This window comes from Cherax quadricarinatus, chromosome 58, assembly GCF_038502225.1.
Source record: "Cherax quadricarinatus isolate ZL_2023a chromosome 58, ASM3850222v1, whole genome shotgun sequence".
Lineage (NCBI taxonomy): Eukaryota > Metazoa > Arthropoda > Malacostraca > Decapoda > Parastacidae > Cherax > Cherax quadricarinatus.
In genome coordinates, this window is record NC_091349.1 from 4402527 (window position 1) to 4420554 (window position 18028).

At 38.9% G+C, this 18028-nt stretch overlaps 1 protein-coding gene across 1 annotated transcript; it reads left to right on the forward strand.

Moving 5' to 3' along the window:
• The first annotated feature begins 5776 nt into the window (after positions 1-5776).
• LOC128698110 (uncharacterized) lies at positions 5777-9543 on the forward strand. Its single transcript, XM_053790228.2, has 3 exons — positions 5777-5902; positions 6096-6290; positions 9073-9543. Exons 1-3 carry the CDS (start codon positions 5885-5887, stop codon positions 9322-9324), a joined length of 465 nt encoding a protein of 154 aa, XP_053646203.1. The 5' UTR covers positions 5777-5884; the 3' UTR covers positions 9325-9543.
• The last annotated feature ends 8485 nt before the right edge of the window (positions 9544-18028 follow it).

Below are 18028 nucleotides of genomic sequence, written 5' to 3' on the forward strand. Positions count from 1 at the left end.
ATGTTAGCGCTGTCGGTCTATAGTTCACTGTTATTGCTTTACTGCCCCCTTTGCGGAGTGAGGCTATGTCTGTTGTTTTTAGCAGCTGTGGGACGACCCCTGTGTCCATGCTCCTCTACATGAAAGGGGTTTCTTGCAGTTATTGATGAACAAGGAGTTCCATGAGTCTGAGCCTGGGGCAGAGTGCATTAGCATGTCATTTATTGCCTTTTCGAAGTCATTTGGTGTCAGGATAATATCAGATAGGTCTGAGTCTACCAAATTCTTTCTCGCTCATAAAAAAATCATTTAGGTCTTCGACTCTCAGTCTGGTTAGCGGGTCATGAAGAACCGAATCATATTGCAACATTTTCTACGAAATCAGTTTCTATTTTTTACTGTATTTTTTTTTTTTTTTTTTTTGGATGAGAGTATAGCCATAATAGTATATGGATGGTTGATTGGTTAATGGAGTTTATTAAAGCCCATCTAATACAAAGGGATTATTAAGGTGAGTGTAACCTGTACACCAGCAGTCAAGAATACAGAAGTATAGATATTTTATTAAGTGGACGCTACAGCTGTCTGGATATTTTATTAAAGAACTTCACGCTTAAAAAAAAAAAAGGCTAGTAACCGAGCTTGTCCTTAATAAAATATCCATACTACAACACCGACTTCATTCCAGTATCACAAATACTCTTCTCAAAACACAAGTCTTTTGCGAAGCAGAAAACATTATTAATTTTAATTGAAAAATCACTCCCCCCCCCCCGAAATGCTCATGCAAGGTAGCTGTTTTCTACAAGTAAACTACACATTCTATTGTACAAAGAAATAAAGGATTTATTTTTCTCTCTTCCCATGAAAAAACTAGACATAAGAGGCAACTAACTTCTCCATCACAACACAGCACTCTTAAGAAAGCTGACAAGATATAATGATCACTAGAAACTTCACAATAATTGCTCTTGATATCACCAGCTTCTGAGTCTTGAGAGAGAAAATGTTTGGTGGAACCGGACTGATTTGGACAACGGTGTGATTTTCACACGAGCCTAATTGGTTTGTTATTCTGTACTCACCTATTTGTGGTTGCAGGGTTCGACTGGCAGCTCCTGGCCCCGTTTTTTCGCTGGTCACTACTAGGTTTACTCTCATCCTGATCCACGAGCTTTATCGTATCTCTATGATGTTATAACTGTTTGTGTAGAAATGCGGAGAGGGAAGCTCGGAGAGGAAGGGAAGTGTTAAAAATACGATTCGTGCATGGAGGAGAATTGCTAATAATACCATTACAACACTATTTCAAATTTATGTCTGTGTTATACAGGGAAGCCTTTCATTTATTAATTAGGAGTAGCGCATCAAGGTAAGTAGTACCTTCTCCACTCGGCCAGGTATCTAGCCAGTGCCGACAAAGGTTAGTATATATGTTCTGTCTGTCTGTCTGTCTGTCTGTCTGTCTGTCTGTCTCTCTCTCTCTCTCTCTCTCTCTCTCTCTCTCTGTCTCTGTCTCTCTCTCTCTCTCTCTCTCTCTCTCTCTCTCTCTCTCTCTCTCTCTCTCTCTCTCTCTCTCTCTCTCTCTCTCTCTCTCTCTGGCAGAAAGAGCAGTAAGTCAGGCTTTCACAGCACAATGTTAAACTTAAAGAAAGTTATGACGTAGAAGTACTGCCCCTGGATGGGAAACTTGGTGAGGGAGGAGGTTGGTGTGATGAGGATGTTGGTGAGGGAGAGGCGGCGTTGAGTAATTATGTGTTTACATATTACACAAACAGTATAGGTAAACACAGTTTGCCCACACTCATTTTATTGTTTAAAGGCTCTGTAGCTGGTTACTCGTAATTTAGCGGTAAAGTGTTCAGTAGCTGGATTGGTAGTGCGCTCAGCTCACAAACTGACGTCCAGTGTTCGATCCCCGGTACGGGTGAAAACATTAGGTCGTGTTTCCTTAAGGCACCTGCTATCTCTGGTCACCTATCAGTAAAATGGGTACCTGGGTGTTAGCCAACCGGTGTAGGTCGCATCCTGGGGACAAAATTGACCTAATTTGTACGAAATGTTCTGCATAACGAGGGGCTTTCTATATAGTATTATGTCATTGATGTCAGCTACGACTGTATACCATGTACATGTAGAAATAATAATAATAATTATTATTATTATTATTATTATTATTATTATTATTATTATTATTATTATTATTATTATTATAAGAGAAAGTATCATAGTTCGAGTCCCAGGGGAGAAGCATGAGTAAATCTTCCACCTGCTGAACCTGTTCACTTAAGTGTAAATATTTATCTGGGTATCCATTAAGGGTTGTGGTTGGCAACCTGGGCAGAGCGAGATATATGGGTGATTCTCTTTATTCCTGTTGACCCTGTTTAGCTAGCGGTAGCTAGGTACCTGCTGGGCGTTGACTGTTATGGGATATATACACAGAGAAGTGTATTGATCTCAGTGTATACTCGTATATGCTGAGAGTTTAATCTCAAGATGTATTCTAATATGGTGGTAAAAAGCTTACGTGCACCACTAATAACCCTCGTGAAGTAGATAGGATTTAAAAACCTATTAACTAACATTGCGGGTGGCATCCTGGGCAGCATTAGATTCATAGTTATTCCCGTCCCTGTTTAGCTAGCAATGAATAGGTGTTATTCAAATGTTATGGAATACCAACGTAAATAAACCACACTGCCTGGCTTTGTTGGATTATCCTGGGTAATTAGCTCACCGAGATTAATAAATCGAATAAATTCTTTTCTAGTAGCGACTGTGGTGTTGGGGGTAACTGTGGTGATAGTGTTGGCGATAATAATGAGGATAGTGATTGGTGAATATAATGGTGGTCGTGAGACCCATTATGATTTGGTAGCTAACTACTTCGAAAATACGCAGCTCAAAATCTCTCTCTCTTCGGGCATGATACTTCTATACTTGTGTGTGTGTGCGTACTCACCTAATTGTGGTTGCAGGAGTCGAGTCTTAGCTCCTGGCCCCGCCTCTTCACTGGTTGCTACTAGGTCCTCCCTCTCCCTGCTCCATGAGCTTTATCAAACCTCGCCTTAAAACTATGTATGGTTCCCACCTCCACTACATCACTTTCTATTCTATTCCACTGCCTGACAACTTTATGACTCTATGTGTGTGTGTAAATCCGAGTGTTTAAATGCATTTGTATTTATTAACAATTATACGCGTGTATAGAGAGTTGTGTGCGTGTTTTGCAATTATTTTCTTGGCTATGCGGTTTTTTGTCTTGAGTTGGTAGAAAAAGTGCAAATACGTCCATAAGCGTGTGTACATTAAGTGTATATACACACTCGAGTATACATGAGCGCGCACACGAGCATGTGCACACGAGCGTGTACACAACAATTAACACGATTTAACACAAACAAATTTTTTTAAACATTAGCAATCCACACAACTCCGAGAAAATGTCGCCGTCAGCATCAACAGAGAGAAAGCTTAAATTTACAAAATGGTGAACAGAGAGAGAGAAAAAAAAGAAAGCTGAATAAGCCGTGAGCTGCTTTCAAAAAGTATACAATATCTCAAGGTTCTTAAAGTAATTAGTATTTTATATATGTAAACCACACAATAACCAAAATCTGTAAACCCCGCATTGTAATCCTTATAGAGAATAAACTTTGAATAAATATAGCCAAGAATTTACAGATGGCATATTATGAAACTCTGTGGTAATCTCAACTATGTTTTCATCTGAGTGCTTCATAAACATGACATAATAATAATAATAATAATAATAATAATAATAATAATAATAATAATAATAATAATAATAATAATAATAATAATAATAATAATAAATCTCGTTCCAAAAATCTACATATAAGCTTTACTAACCAAAAAATGAAAGTGGACATAATGCCAGTAATAAGATACTACTACATACTACTACATATATACTCGACGTACAACCTTACATCACCTCTTATGTAATGTCAGGGGCAGATGTTGGGTAATAAATATTTAATATTTCTGATGTCAAGTGATGTACAGTAGGTATATGACTGCTGAATTTCCATTTGACTAAACCCGTTGTATCTCATCAACGTATAACATTATATATATATATATATATATATATATATATATATATATATATATATATATATATATATATATATATATATATATATATATATATATATATATATATATATATATATATATACATATATATATATAATGTGTCAGATAGGCAGAACTTGCGATCTTGGCTTAAATAGCAACGCTCATCTTGCCATATAGGACAAGTGAAAATTTGTGTATGCAATAATTTCGCCAAAATCATTCTGAACCTAACGAAAAAAATATATTTGATTGTGTTTGTTTAGTATTAAATTATTGTAAACGTATTTAAAATATATTTAGTTGGGTTAGGTTAAAATAAATTGCTCTTGATATAATAGGGTTAGGTAAGTTTTCTAACATTCGTTTGGTGCAAAATTAAAAAAAAATTACATTAACATTAATGAAAAAAATGTATCCTTAAACGTATAAGAGAAAATTTCAGAAAGGACTTAATATTAAATGAGTTCTTGCTAATTGACCAGTTTTACATATTCGGCAGGACACACAGATATATATATATATATATATATATATATATATATATATATATATATATATATATATATATATATATATATATATATATATATTATAATATATAATCTTTATTTCTATAATTACATGTACAAGGTATACAGGTCTAACTGACATCAATGACATACTACTATATAGAAAGCCCCTTGTTATGTAGAACATTTCGGGCAAATTAGGTAAATTTTGTCTCAGAATGTGACCCACACCAGTCTACTAACACCCAGGTACCTATTTTACTGCTAGGTTAACATGGACAGCAGGTGTCTTAAGGAAACACGTCCACATGTTTCCACCCGTACTGAGGATCGAACCACGGACCTCAATGTGTGAACTGAGTGCGCTAGAGATCGAGCTACGGTACTATGGACAGACTATTATTGTAATACAATCGTTGGAATGATCACATCATTGTTATTAAAGACCTACAATGACAGTTTATGTAGATTTAACCTGGAGTTTTACCTCGTGTAATCCCAAAAAAGTCAAAGCCATTTTTGCTCTCATATTTCAAAATCAGCAGCAAGATATAAGATTAAAATAAGTAGCTGGTTCTGTTCCAATATTTGTTTTGCCTGCCTCAAAAATTTTGAAATTAAACACATTTTTATAACTAATTATTTACTTCAAGCTAAAGTGACCTATTTATTGAATGTATACATATTTTTTATGAAACAATATGCTCTTATTAAATAATAATAGCGTAAGCTGATTGCTTTAAGATTATTTAAGCTGGACTGAAAAATATGAATGGGTGTAAATAACAAGAGTTATGGCGGGAATTATAATTTAATCATGGCTGGAGGCCAAAAACTTCATCTATAAAGAAATAAAACTTCTGGGATACCTTTATAATCTTAGAGTTTTATGGAGAAAACTATAATTAGGTAATTGGAACACGTGACTCTCCGTTCCACATAGCCCTCCTGGAGAAAGTTCAGAATACACTTTCACACTTTCTGGTGTGAATATTGAACCTTCTTTGTGTTCTCCAGGGGTTTATTGTGTCAGGTTTCATTGTAATGCAATAAATAAATATAAAAATTATTATAAATCTAGATGATACGATATAAAAAACGGACTGCAAAAATAAAAGTTAAAGAAATTTTCGTTACGTTGTGGAACTTGGCAACTTTCGCAAGACCAAGTATAAATGCGAGAAACTTGAGTGTAAAATTTCAGTTGTATTGGAGTAGAGAGAAAGTATTGTTGCTTCAGTTTACTTCTGCTCTACTTAGTATATTGGAGTATCTTTTGTGTTACCATCATGAAGACAGCCTTAGTGGTAAGCTGTTATAATACTCCTCCATGTTTTTTTCCTGCAAATAATACATGACAGAAACTGAGCTTGATAGAGAATATTTTGTCGCATTTATATATAAAATATTCTTTGATTAAACAACACATCCATATTTACTCATGTCGAATTTGTGGCATTTTTAACACCTTATTAACGTTTAAACTAACTTCATTTGCAGGTTGTTGCGGTACTGTTGTGTGTGATGGGCAGTGCCCAGGGGTATCCTCAAGGAGGGTACAAGCAACCTGAAGGGTTCTTCGAGTACGTGAACGTGCCCGGGCATAAGGAGTATGAGTTCGGCTGGAACAGAGGCAACCCTCACCACTTCATCTCTCGCTTTGAGCAAGCCAAGGACCATCGTTTCCGCACCAGGGTAAGGGCAACCTTCACATCTAAATTAAAAGACTATATTTTTATTTTTTGGTTAATTGGCTCAACAGTCTGTCTTCTACAAGAAGGTCGTTAAGGCTTCGTGTCACCAGTTTACAGTACTTTAATGCATAAAATAGATACACACCTCACGGTATTTACTGTATATCCTTGATTTCTTGAATTTATTATAGACGAGTCCAAGCTCCTGTGTGTGTGTGTGTGTGTGTGCGTGTGTATGTGTATGAGTGTATATGAGTGTGTGTGTGTATGAGTGTGTGTGTGTGTGTGTGTATGAGTGTGTGTGTGTATGAGTGTGTGTGTATGAGTTTGTGTATGTGTGTGTGTGTGTGTGTGTGTGTGTGTGTGTGTGTGTGTGTGTGTGTGTGTGTGTGTGTGTGTGTGTGTTTATGTGTGTGTGTGTGTGTGTGTGTTTGTGTACTCACCTAGTTGTACTCACCTAGTTGAGGTTGCAGGGGTCGAGTCCAAGCTCCTGGCCCCGCCTCTTCACTGGTCTCTACTAGGTCACTCTCCCTGAACCATGAGCTTTATCGTACCTCTGCTTAAAGCTATGTATGGATCCTGCCTCCACAACATCGCTTCCCAAACTATTCCACTTACTGACTACTCTGTGGCTGAAGAAATACTTCCTAACATCCCTTTGATTCATCTGTGTCTTCAGCTTCCAACTGTGTCCCCGTGTTGCTGTGTCCAGTCTCTGGAACATCCTGTCTTTGTCCACCTTGTCAATTCCTCTCAGTATTTTGTAAGTCGTTATCATGTCCCCCCTATCTCTCCTGTCCTCCAGTGTCGTCAGGTCGATTTCCCTCCGTGGCACAATTGGTTGGTGACCCGGTGGTCTGGTGGCTAAAGCTCCCACTTCACACACGGAGGGCCCGGGTTCGATTCCCGGCGGGTGGAAACATTTGACACGTTTCCTTACACCTGTTGTCCTGTTCACCTAGCAGCAAATAGGTACCTGGGTGTTAGTCGACTGGTGTGGGTCGCATCCTGGGGGACAAGATTAAGGACCCCAATGGAAATAAGTTAGACAGTCCTCGATGACGCACTGACTTTCTTGGGTTATCCTGGGTGGCTAACCCTCCGGGGTTAAAAATCCGAACGAAATCTTATCTTATCTTATCTTATCTCCTCATAGGACATACCTCTTAACTCTGGGACTAGTCTTGCTGCAAACCTTTGCACTTTCTCTAGTTTCTTTACATGCTTGGCTAGGTGTGCGTTCCAAACTGGTGCCGCATACTCTAATATGGGCCTAACGTACACGGTGTACAGGGTCCTGAACGATTCCTTATTAAGATGTCGGAATGCTGTTCTGAGGTTTGCCAGGCGCCCATATGCTGCGGCAATTATTTGGTTGATGTGCGCTTCAGGAGATGTGCCTGGTGTTATACTCACCCCAAGATCTTTTTCCTTGAGTGATGTTTGTAGTCTCTGGCCCCCTAGACTGTACTCCGTCTGCGGTCTTCTTTGCCCTTCCCCAATCCTCATGACTTTGCACTTGGTGGGATTGAACTCCAGGAGCCAGTTGCTGGACCAGGTCTGCAGCCTGTCCAGATCCCTTTGTAGTTCTGCCTGGTCTTCGATCGAATGAACTCTTCTCATCAACTTCACGTCATCTGCAAACAGGGACACCTCGGAGTTTATTCCTTCCGTCATGTCGTTCACAAATACCAAAAACAGCACTGGTCCTAGGACTGACCCCTGTGGGACCCCGCTGGTCACAGGTGCCCACTCTGACACCTCGCCACGTACCATTACTCGCTGCTGTCTTCCTGACAAGTATTCCCTGATCCATTGCAGTGCCTTCCCTGTTATCCCTGCTTGGTCCTCCAGTTTTTGCACTAATCTCTTGTGTGGTACTGTGTCAAAAGCCTTCTTGCAGTCCAAGAAAATGCAATCCACCCACCCCTCTCTCTCTTGTCTTACTGCTGTCACCATGTCATAGAACTCCAGTAGGTTTGTGACACAGGATTTCCCATCTCTGAAACCATGTTGGCTGCTGGTGATGAGATCATTCCTTTCTAGATGTTCCACCATTCTTCTCCTGACAATCTTTTCCATGATTTTGCATGCTATACATGTCAGTGACACTGGTCTGTAGTTTAGTGCTTCATGTCTGTCTCCTTTTTTAAAGATTGGGACCACATTTGCTGTCTTCCATGCCTCAGGCAATTTCCCTGTTTCGATAGATGTATTGAATATTGTTGTTAGGGGTACACATAGTGCCTCTGCTCCCTCTCTCAGGACCCATGGAGAGATGTTATCTGGCCCCATTGCCTTTGAGGTATCTAGCTCACTCAGAAGCCTCTTCACTTCTTCCTCGGTTGTGTGTACTGTGTCCAGCACATGGTGGTGTACCCCACCTCTCCGTCTTTCTGGAGCCCCTTCTGTCTCCTCTGTGAACACTTCTTTGAATCTCTTGTTGAGTTCCTCACATACTTCACGGTCATTTCTTGTTGTCTCTCCTCCTTCCTTCCTTAGCCTGATTACCTGGTCCTTAACGGTTGTTTTTTTCCTGTGTGTGTGTGTGTGTGTGTGTGTGTATGAATTTGTATATGTGTGTGTATGTGTGTGTCTTACAGTTGCTTCCCACGCTCAGCAAACAGTAAATAGGTACTTACCCACTAGCTGTGGGTCACATCCTGTGAAAGGACTTCAGTGGAAATAAATCACATTTTGGATATGTTGAACTATCCTGGTTGTATTAGAAAAAATATCTTCTGAAAGTCCGAGGTTTTAACTTGAGCTTGTCACGTTTGCAGGTGAAATGGTCGGACACGTATGACGGCTATGGGGAGCATTACTGGGAGTATAACCATGCTCCTAAGTACCCAGAACATGACGTCTACAAGTCTCCTGAACCCGCCTATGGACCTATTGAACCAGCCTACGGTCCTGCTGAGGCCGATTATGGACCACCCAAGGGATACCCATCCGAGAACATCCCTGTGATCATTACTGATCCTATTGAAATACAGGCAAGCGAAGGATACCGAGGAAATAATATGGAGTAGCTAACACTATTTATATAAAGCGCTAAACTCATGGGAACTATTCAGCGTTGAATTGTGAGAGCTCTATCCTTTATAAATAGCAAAACGCATGTTATTGTAACCAGATTTTCTCGACAAAAAAAGTCATTCCCTATCAGTTTTGCCTCCCTAATTTTGTTTTTGTATTTTCAAATGTTGACAAGGCGGCTTAAATGTGAACAGATATATATATATATATATATATATATATATATATACAGTGGACCCCCGGTTAACGAACTTTTTTCATTCCAGTAGTATGTTCAGGTGCCAGTACTGACCGAATTTTTTCCCATAAGGAATATTGTGAAGTAGATTAGTCCATTTCAGACCCCCAAACATACACGCACAAACGCACTCACATAAATATACTTACATAATTGGTCGCATTTGGAGGTGATCGTTAAGCGGGGGTCCACTGTATATATATATATATATATATATATATATATATATATATATATATATATATATATATATATATTATAACTATTTCCTCTTACATGGAAAAAAAATTGATATTTTTTTTTCCATTTAGAGAAAATGGCCTACAAATAACTTCATGTTCCCAGCACTAAAAGTGACAATCGTACAAATTAAAGCTCTTTGTGGTTATTCTTGATCACAGTAACAGACGTTTTCGACAGTGAAAAAATCACTATTCTAAAACTCTTCAAGGTAAGCAGAGTAAATTTAACCTGTACAACAGTGTGTTTTGGGATGCCAAACTTAAGGGCGGGGTTGCTCTCTAGTCTGAGGGCAAGGCTGCTCTCTAGTCTGAGGGCGAAGCTGCTCTCTAGTCTGAGGGCGAAGCTGCTCTCTAGTCTGAGGGCGTAGCCGCCCACACCAGTGGATGTCCATCCCACCCACTGAAACAAATACATAGCCTCGCCCACTCTCACCCGTGCACAATTTACAAACTTGCCCACCCACAATTTATGTACCCGTCTATTCACAAATACCCAGTTACTCGCCCATGACCTACCCACATGCCGGTGCAGTCTAATAGTTGTGTTTGACTACATAGAACCATGATTTTAAGCTTTTAAACAACCGTCACAAAAATATTTATATAGAGTTTTTCTTCTTGAATAATTACCTTGACCCCTCGTGAGCTTTATGCCTTACTTTAATAATGTCATATTGTTATTGTTTGTCTTTGTACACTTGTGTACATATCTTAAATTGTGTATTTGTTAATCTGTTATTATTTTGCTGTTCTTTTTTAATTTTGTATTAAAATGGTGTAAAGAAAATTTTTTCTTATTCATCCAGGTAAAATGTGATATTTTTGGTCACGTGAAATTTTTTTTAAGATTTAATACAGCTGTTAATTAAGAAATACCATAAGAACTTTTATTTAGGAAAGTGGTTTTGTAAAGAGATGTTTAAATTTCTACAATGTGTCTGAGGGCACATAGACGTTATGGTCATATATACTTGTTCAGTTGTTATTTAACGTGCCAGGAAACACTTGCTCTGTTTCCTGACAAGCCTTACCTAAACCTAGGATAACCCAATGAATTTGAACAAAGGAACTTATTTCATTGAAGGTCCTTAAATATATATACGTAATAGTTCGCTAGGTATAAAGCCTATACTATACTGGAAGGTGGTCATCAGGTATCCCTGTAGGGGTACATAAAATAGGTACCCGATTTTTTTTAACTCAGAATTACAAAAAACAAAAAAAAAAGACATTGTACTTCCCATCTTGAGAATTCAAGTCCGGATAACTGGTTTGCCCTGAATCACTTCAAACGTGTTGGCCTGTTCTTACTCTGACAGCAAGTCATCTCCCAATATATATACACAGTGGAACCTCAAATTTCGAACGTATCGCTTATTGAACTCTTCGAAAATAGAACCCCTTTTTCGAACCAACTTTGTCCCTATTATCGAACTCGCTCCTATTTTCGAACCACTGGGTACCGGACCTGTCCAGCAGCCCGCTCTGTCTGCATCCCCATGCAGGCACCGTGAGCCAGTCTGGTTTTATTGTTGCTTGAGTGAACACTAACCTGCGCTCTCATTCAAACATTTTACGACTATTTCATTGTGTTTAGTGCTCGTGGGACTGTGAAATAAGCTACAATGGGAGCAATGAAACTTGCTAGTGGTACCCCTGTAGTAAAGTAAATGAGAAACACCATAGATGCGAAGAAGGAAATAATGCAGAAGTGGAATGATGCCCAAATGTTTGTGGAGAAGTACCACCCTGAGCAAGCTGAAACAAGCCATCTTTGCAACAAGTTCAGTGACAGAACCATGTCCCATTTTAGGGAAATCTTAGAGGCACCAGAAACAGAGGACTGTGGACAGTTATTTTGTGAGACAGGGGTCCAGTGACTCTCAAGCTGGTCCTAGTGGCATTAAAAGACAGAGAAGGGAAGTAACCCCGGAGAAGGCTTTGATACCTGAAGTCCTCATGGAGGGGGATTCTCCTTCCAAACACTAACCCCAACTCCCTCTCTCCTCCCTATCTTCCAAATGCCATCACCAGTCTTCAATAAAAGTAAATAAAATGTTATTTTATATGTTTATTTAAATTTATTAATACATAATTGAACACTATATTTGTTGTGTGTATGTAAAACTATAATTAATCTCTATAAAATGTATTTTTTTGTGAATATTTTTGGGTTTCTGGAACGGATTAATTGTACGTATTTCCATTACGTATTTCTTATGGGAAATATTGCTTCGCTTTTCAGACTTTTCATATTTAGAACTAGCTCCTGGAATGGATTAAGTTCGATATTTGAGGTTACACTGTATATATATATATATATATATATGTCGTGCCAAATATGTAAAACTGGTCAATTAGCAAGAACTCATTTAAAATTAAGTCCTTTCTAAAATTTTTTCTTATACGTTTAAAGATATATTTTTTTCATTAATGTTGATGTAAAAATTTATAATTTTGCACCAAAAGGAACTTAGAAAACTTACCTAACCTTATTATAACAAGCGCAATTTATTTTAGCCCAACCCAACTAAATATATTTTAGATTTGTTTACAATAATTTAATACTAAACAAACACAGTGAAATATATTTTTTTCGTTAGGTTCAGAATGATTTTGGCGAAATTATTGCATACACAAATTTTCACTTGTCCTATATGGCAAGATGAACATTGATATTTAAGCCAAGATCGCAAGTTCTACCTATTCGGCACGACATATATATATATATATATATATATATATATATATATATATATATATATATATATATATATATATATATATATATATATATATATATATAATGCAAATATCTCAAACCAAGCTATACAAGATGCAAAACAACCCCCGGGGGGGGGAGGAGTAGAATAATACTAGGCCTTTTGTGTTGCAATCAGCACATCATCAGGAGCTTGCAAAATTGCAGAAAAGAGGAGGGGTTCTAGCAAATAACGTTCCCAGAGGACCGCCTCTGGGAACGTTATTTGCTAGAACCCCTCCTCTTTTCTGCATTTCTGGAAGCTCCTGATGATGTGTTGACTGCAACACGAAAAGCCTAGAGCTATTATTCTACTCCCCCAGTGGTTGTTTTGCATATATATATATATATATATATATATATTTATATATATATATATATATATATATATATATATATATATATATATATATATATATATATATATATATATACATATACATATACAGTGGACCCCCGCATAACGATTACCTCCGAATGCGACCAATTATGTAAGTGTATTTATGTAAGTGCGTTTGTACCTGTATGTTTGGGGGTCTGAAATGGACTAATCTACTTCACAATATTCCTTATGGGAACAAATTCGGTCAGTACTGGCACCTGAACATACTTCTGGAGTGAAAAAATATCGTTAACCGGGGGTCCACTGTATATATATATATATATATTACAGTGGACCCCCGGTTAACGATATTTTTTCACTCCAGAAGTATGTTCAGGTGCCAGTACTGACCGAATTTGTTCCCATAAGGAATATTGTGAAGTAGATTAGTCCATTTCAGACCCCGAAACATACACATACAAACGCACTTACATAAATACACTTACATAATTGGTCGCATTCGGAGGTAATCGTTATGCGGGGGTCCACTGTATATATATATATATATATATATATATATATATATATATATATATATATATACATATTATATATATATACACACACGTATGTATTATACTCTGTTTAAGATCAGATAAATCAGAGAAGCCCCACAATGTGAAGAATTGAACTTGGGCTTAATAAAAAAAATTATGTATATTGTGGTGTACCTAATAATGTTAGGTTAACCTTATAATGTGTTTAAAAGCTCTCAATAACACAAACAGGTTTAGAGTTTCCCTTAAATTTAATATTAATGTTTTAAACCATTATTTTATTGATATAAGTTCTGAATAACTAAGGTGTAACAAATACTTGTCAATGCTCAATAATACCCACATAGAGACAGATCAATTAATCTCCTGAGTTTGTCTCTATAAGTTATATTTAGGCTTTGTGAATTTATATGTTTTATATAAAAATATACAGTGGAACCTCAAATACCGAACTAAATCCGTTCCAGGAGCTAGTTCTAAATTCAAAAAGTCTGAAAAGCGAAACAATATTTCCCATAAGAAATAATGGAAATACAATTAATCCGTTCCAGAATCCCAAAAATATTCACAAAAAAAAATACATTTTATAAAGATTAATTATAGTTTTTCATACACACAACAAATATAGTGTTCAATTATGTATTAATAAATTTAAATAAACATATAAAATAATATTTTTACTTACCTTTATTGAATATTGGTGATGGCATCTGGAAGATAGGGAGAGAGGGAGTTGGGGTTAGTGTTTGGAAGCAGAATACCCCTCCATGAGGACTTTAGGTAACATAGCCCTCTCTGGGGTTACTTCCCTTCTCTGTATTTTAATGCCACTACTATCAGCTTGAGAGTCACTGAACCCATCTCACTAAATAACTGTCTACAGTCGTCTGTTTCTGTCTCACAAAATAACTGTCTACAGTCCTCTGTACATCCTGGCAAGCTCAACAACTCACACCATGAACATCAAAATGGTATACAATACCGACAGGTTGTTAGGTAAGACACATATGCAACAGTTAGACAACTTTATTCCGAAACGTTTCGCCTACACAGTAGGCTTCTTCAGTCGAATACAGAAAGTAGGCAGGAACAGTAGAGATGTGAAGACGATGTAATCAGTCCATCACCCTTAAAGTCGTAGAATTGGGGTTGTCAGTCCCTCGGCCTGGAGAAGTTCAGTTCCATAGTCAAGAACTATCTGAAGATCAAGCGACAGTGCGGAGACTTAAATACTGTCGGAAGGAGAGGTGCAGGGTAGTAGTAGTGGTAGTAGTGAGAGGCAACTGAGAGGTCATGTCCCTCTCAGATCCAACCCTTCTCACTTGAAAAGCTTGTCCAAGGTGTTTTCTGTACCAAGATGCCACGTGTTGCAGTGTCTGACAAGATGAACATCAAAATGGTATACAATACCGACAGGTTGTTAGGTAAGACACATATGCAACAGTTAGACAACTTTATTCCGAAACGTTTCGCCTACACAGTAGGCTTCTTCAGTCGAATACAGAAAGTAGGCAGGAACAGTAGAGATGTGAAGACGATGTAATCAGTCCATCACCCTTAAAGTCGTAGAATTGGGGTTGTCAGTCCCTCGGCCTGGAGAAGTTCAGTTCCATAGTCAAGAACTATCTGAAGATCAAGCGACAGTGCGGAGACTTAAATACTGTCGGAAGGAGAGGTGCAGGGTAGTAGTAGTGGTAGTAGTGAGAGGCAACTGAGAGGTCATGTCCCTCTCAGATCCAACCCTTCTCACTTGAAAAGCTTGTCCAAGGTGTTTTCTGTACCAAGATGCCACGTGTTGCAGTGTCTGACAAGATGAACATCAAAATGGTATACAATACCGACAGGTTGTTAGGTAAGACACATATGCAACAGTTAGACAACTTTATTCCGAAACGTTTCGCCTACACAGTAGGCTTCTTCAGTCGAATACAGAAAGTAGGCAGGAACAGTAGAGATGTGAAGACGATGTAATCAGTCCATCACCCTTAAAGTCGTAGAATTGGGGTTGTCAGTCCCTCGGCCTGGAGAAGTTCAGTTCCATAGTCAAGAACTATCTGAAGATCAAGCGACAGTGCGGAGACTTAAATACTGTCGGAAGGAGAGGTGCAGGGTAGTAGTAGTGGTAGTAGTGAGAGGCAACTGAGAGGTCATGTCCCTCTCAGATCCAACCCTTCTCACTTGAAAAGCTTGTCCAAGGTGTTTTCTGTACCAAGATGCCACGTGTTGCAGTGTCTGACAAGATGAACATCAAAATGGTATACAATACCGACAGGTTGTTAGGTAAGACACATATGCAACAGTTAGACAACTTTATTCCGAAACGTTTCGCCTACACAGTAGGCTTCTTCAGTCGAATACAGAAAGTAGGCAGGAACAGTAGAGATGTGAAGACGATGTAATCAGTCCATCACCCTTAAAGTCGTAGAATTGGGGTTGTCAGTCCCTCGGCCTGGAGAAGTTCAGTACAGAACAGAAAACACCTTGGACAAGCTTTTCAAGTGAGAAGGGTTGGATCTGAGAGGGACATGACCTCTCAGTTGCCTCTCACTACTACCACTACTACTACCCTGCACCTCTCCTTCCGACAGTATTTAAGTCTCCGCACTGTCGCTTGATCTTCAGATAGTTCTTGACTATGGAACTGAACTTCTCCAGGCCGAGGGACTGACAACCCCAATTCTACGACTTTAAGGGTGATGGACTGATTACATCGTCTTCACATCTCTACTGTTCCTGCCTACTTTCTGTATTCGACTGAAGAAGCCTACTGTGTAGGCGAAACGTTTTGGAATAAAGTTGTCTAACTGTTGCATATGTGTCTTACCTAACAACCTGTCGGTATTGTATACCATTTTGATGTTCATCTTGTCAGACACTGCAACACGTGGCATCTTGGTACAGAAAACACCTTGGACAAGCTTTTCAAGTGAGAAGGGTTGGATCTGAGAGGGACATGACCTCTCAGTTGCCTCTCACTACTACCACTACTACTACCCTGCACCTCTCCTTCCGACAGTATTTAAGTCTCCGCACTGTCGCTTGATCTTCAGATAGTTCTTGACTATGGAACTGAACTTCTCCAGGCCGAGGGACTGACAACCCCAATTCTACGACTTTAAGGGTGATGGACTGATTACATCGTCTTCACATCTCTACTGTTCCTGCCTACTTTCTGTATTCGACTGAAGAAGCCTACTGTGTAGGCGAAACGTTTCGGAATAAAGTTGTCTAACTGTTGCATATGTGTCTTACCTAACAACCTGTCGGTATTGTATACCATTTTGATGTTCATCTTGTCAGACACTGCAACACGTGGCATCTTGGTACAGAAAACACCTTGGACAAGCTTTTCAAGTGAGAAGGGTTGGATCTGAGAGGGACATGACCTCTCAGTTGCCTCTCACTACTACCACTACTACTACCCTGCACCTCTCCTTCCGACAGTATTTAAGTCTCCGCACTGTCGCTTGATCTTCAGATAGTTCTTGACTATGGAACTGAACTTCTCCAGGCCGAGGGACTGACAACCCCAATTCTACGACTTTAAGGGTGATGGACTGATTACATCGTCTTCACATCTCTACTGTTCCTGCCTACTTTCTGTATTCGACTGAAGAAGCCTACTGTGTAGGCGAAACGTTTCGGAATAAAGTTGTCTAACTGTTGCATATGTGTCTTACCTAACAACCTGTCGGTATTGTATACCATTTTGATGTTCATCTTGTCAGACACTGCAACACGTGGCATCTTGGTACAGAAAACACCTTGGACAAGCTTTTCAAGTGAGAAGGGTTGGATCTGAGAGGGACATGACCTCTCAGTTGCCTCTCACTACTACCACTACTACTACCCTGCACCTCTCCTTCCGACAGTATTTAAGTCTCCGCACTGTCGCTTGATCTTCAGATAGTTCTTGACTATGGAACTGAACTTCTCCAGGCCGAGGGACTGACAACCCCAATTCTACGACTTTAAGGGTGATGGACTGATTACATCGTCTTCACATCTCTACTGTTCCTGCCTACTTTCTGTATTCGACTGAAGAAGCCTACTGTGTAGGCGAAACGTTTCGGAATAAAGTTGTCTAACTGTTGCATATGTGTCTTACCTAACAACTCACACCATTCTCATACTTCTGTATTATTTCCTTCTTCACATCTATGGTGTTTCTCACTTTCTTTACCACAGGGGTACCACGCTCAAGTTTCTTTGGGCCCATGGTAGCTTATTTCACAGTCCCACAAGCACTAAACACAATGAAATAATCAGGTTAGTGTTCACTCAAGCATCAACAAAACCAGACTGGCTCACAGTGCCTGCACGGGGACACAGACAGAGCGGGCTGCCGGACAGGTCCGGTACCTGGCGGTTCGAAAATAGGGGCGAGTTTGATAATAGGGACAAAGTTGGTTTGAAAAAAGCGTTCGATTTTCGAAAAGTTCGATAAGCGATACATTCGAAATTTGAGGTTCCACTGTATAAACCACCAACAATTTATTGAGATTGTTAATTAACCCGAGAGACTTAGTAACCCAGTATAACTTAGTTATTAGTAGTACATTAATGAGGAGTGCCAG

Coding starts and splice junctions, on each gene's coding strand:
- LOC128698110 (XM_053790228.2), top strand. Junction 6,291..9,072: donor ACCATCGTTTCCGCACCAGG/GTAAGGGCAACC, acceptor TCACGTTTGCAG/GTGAAATGGTCGGACACGTA.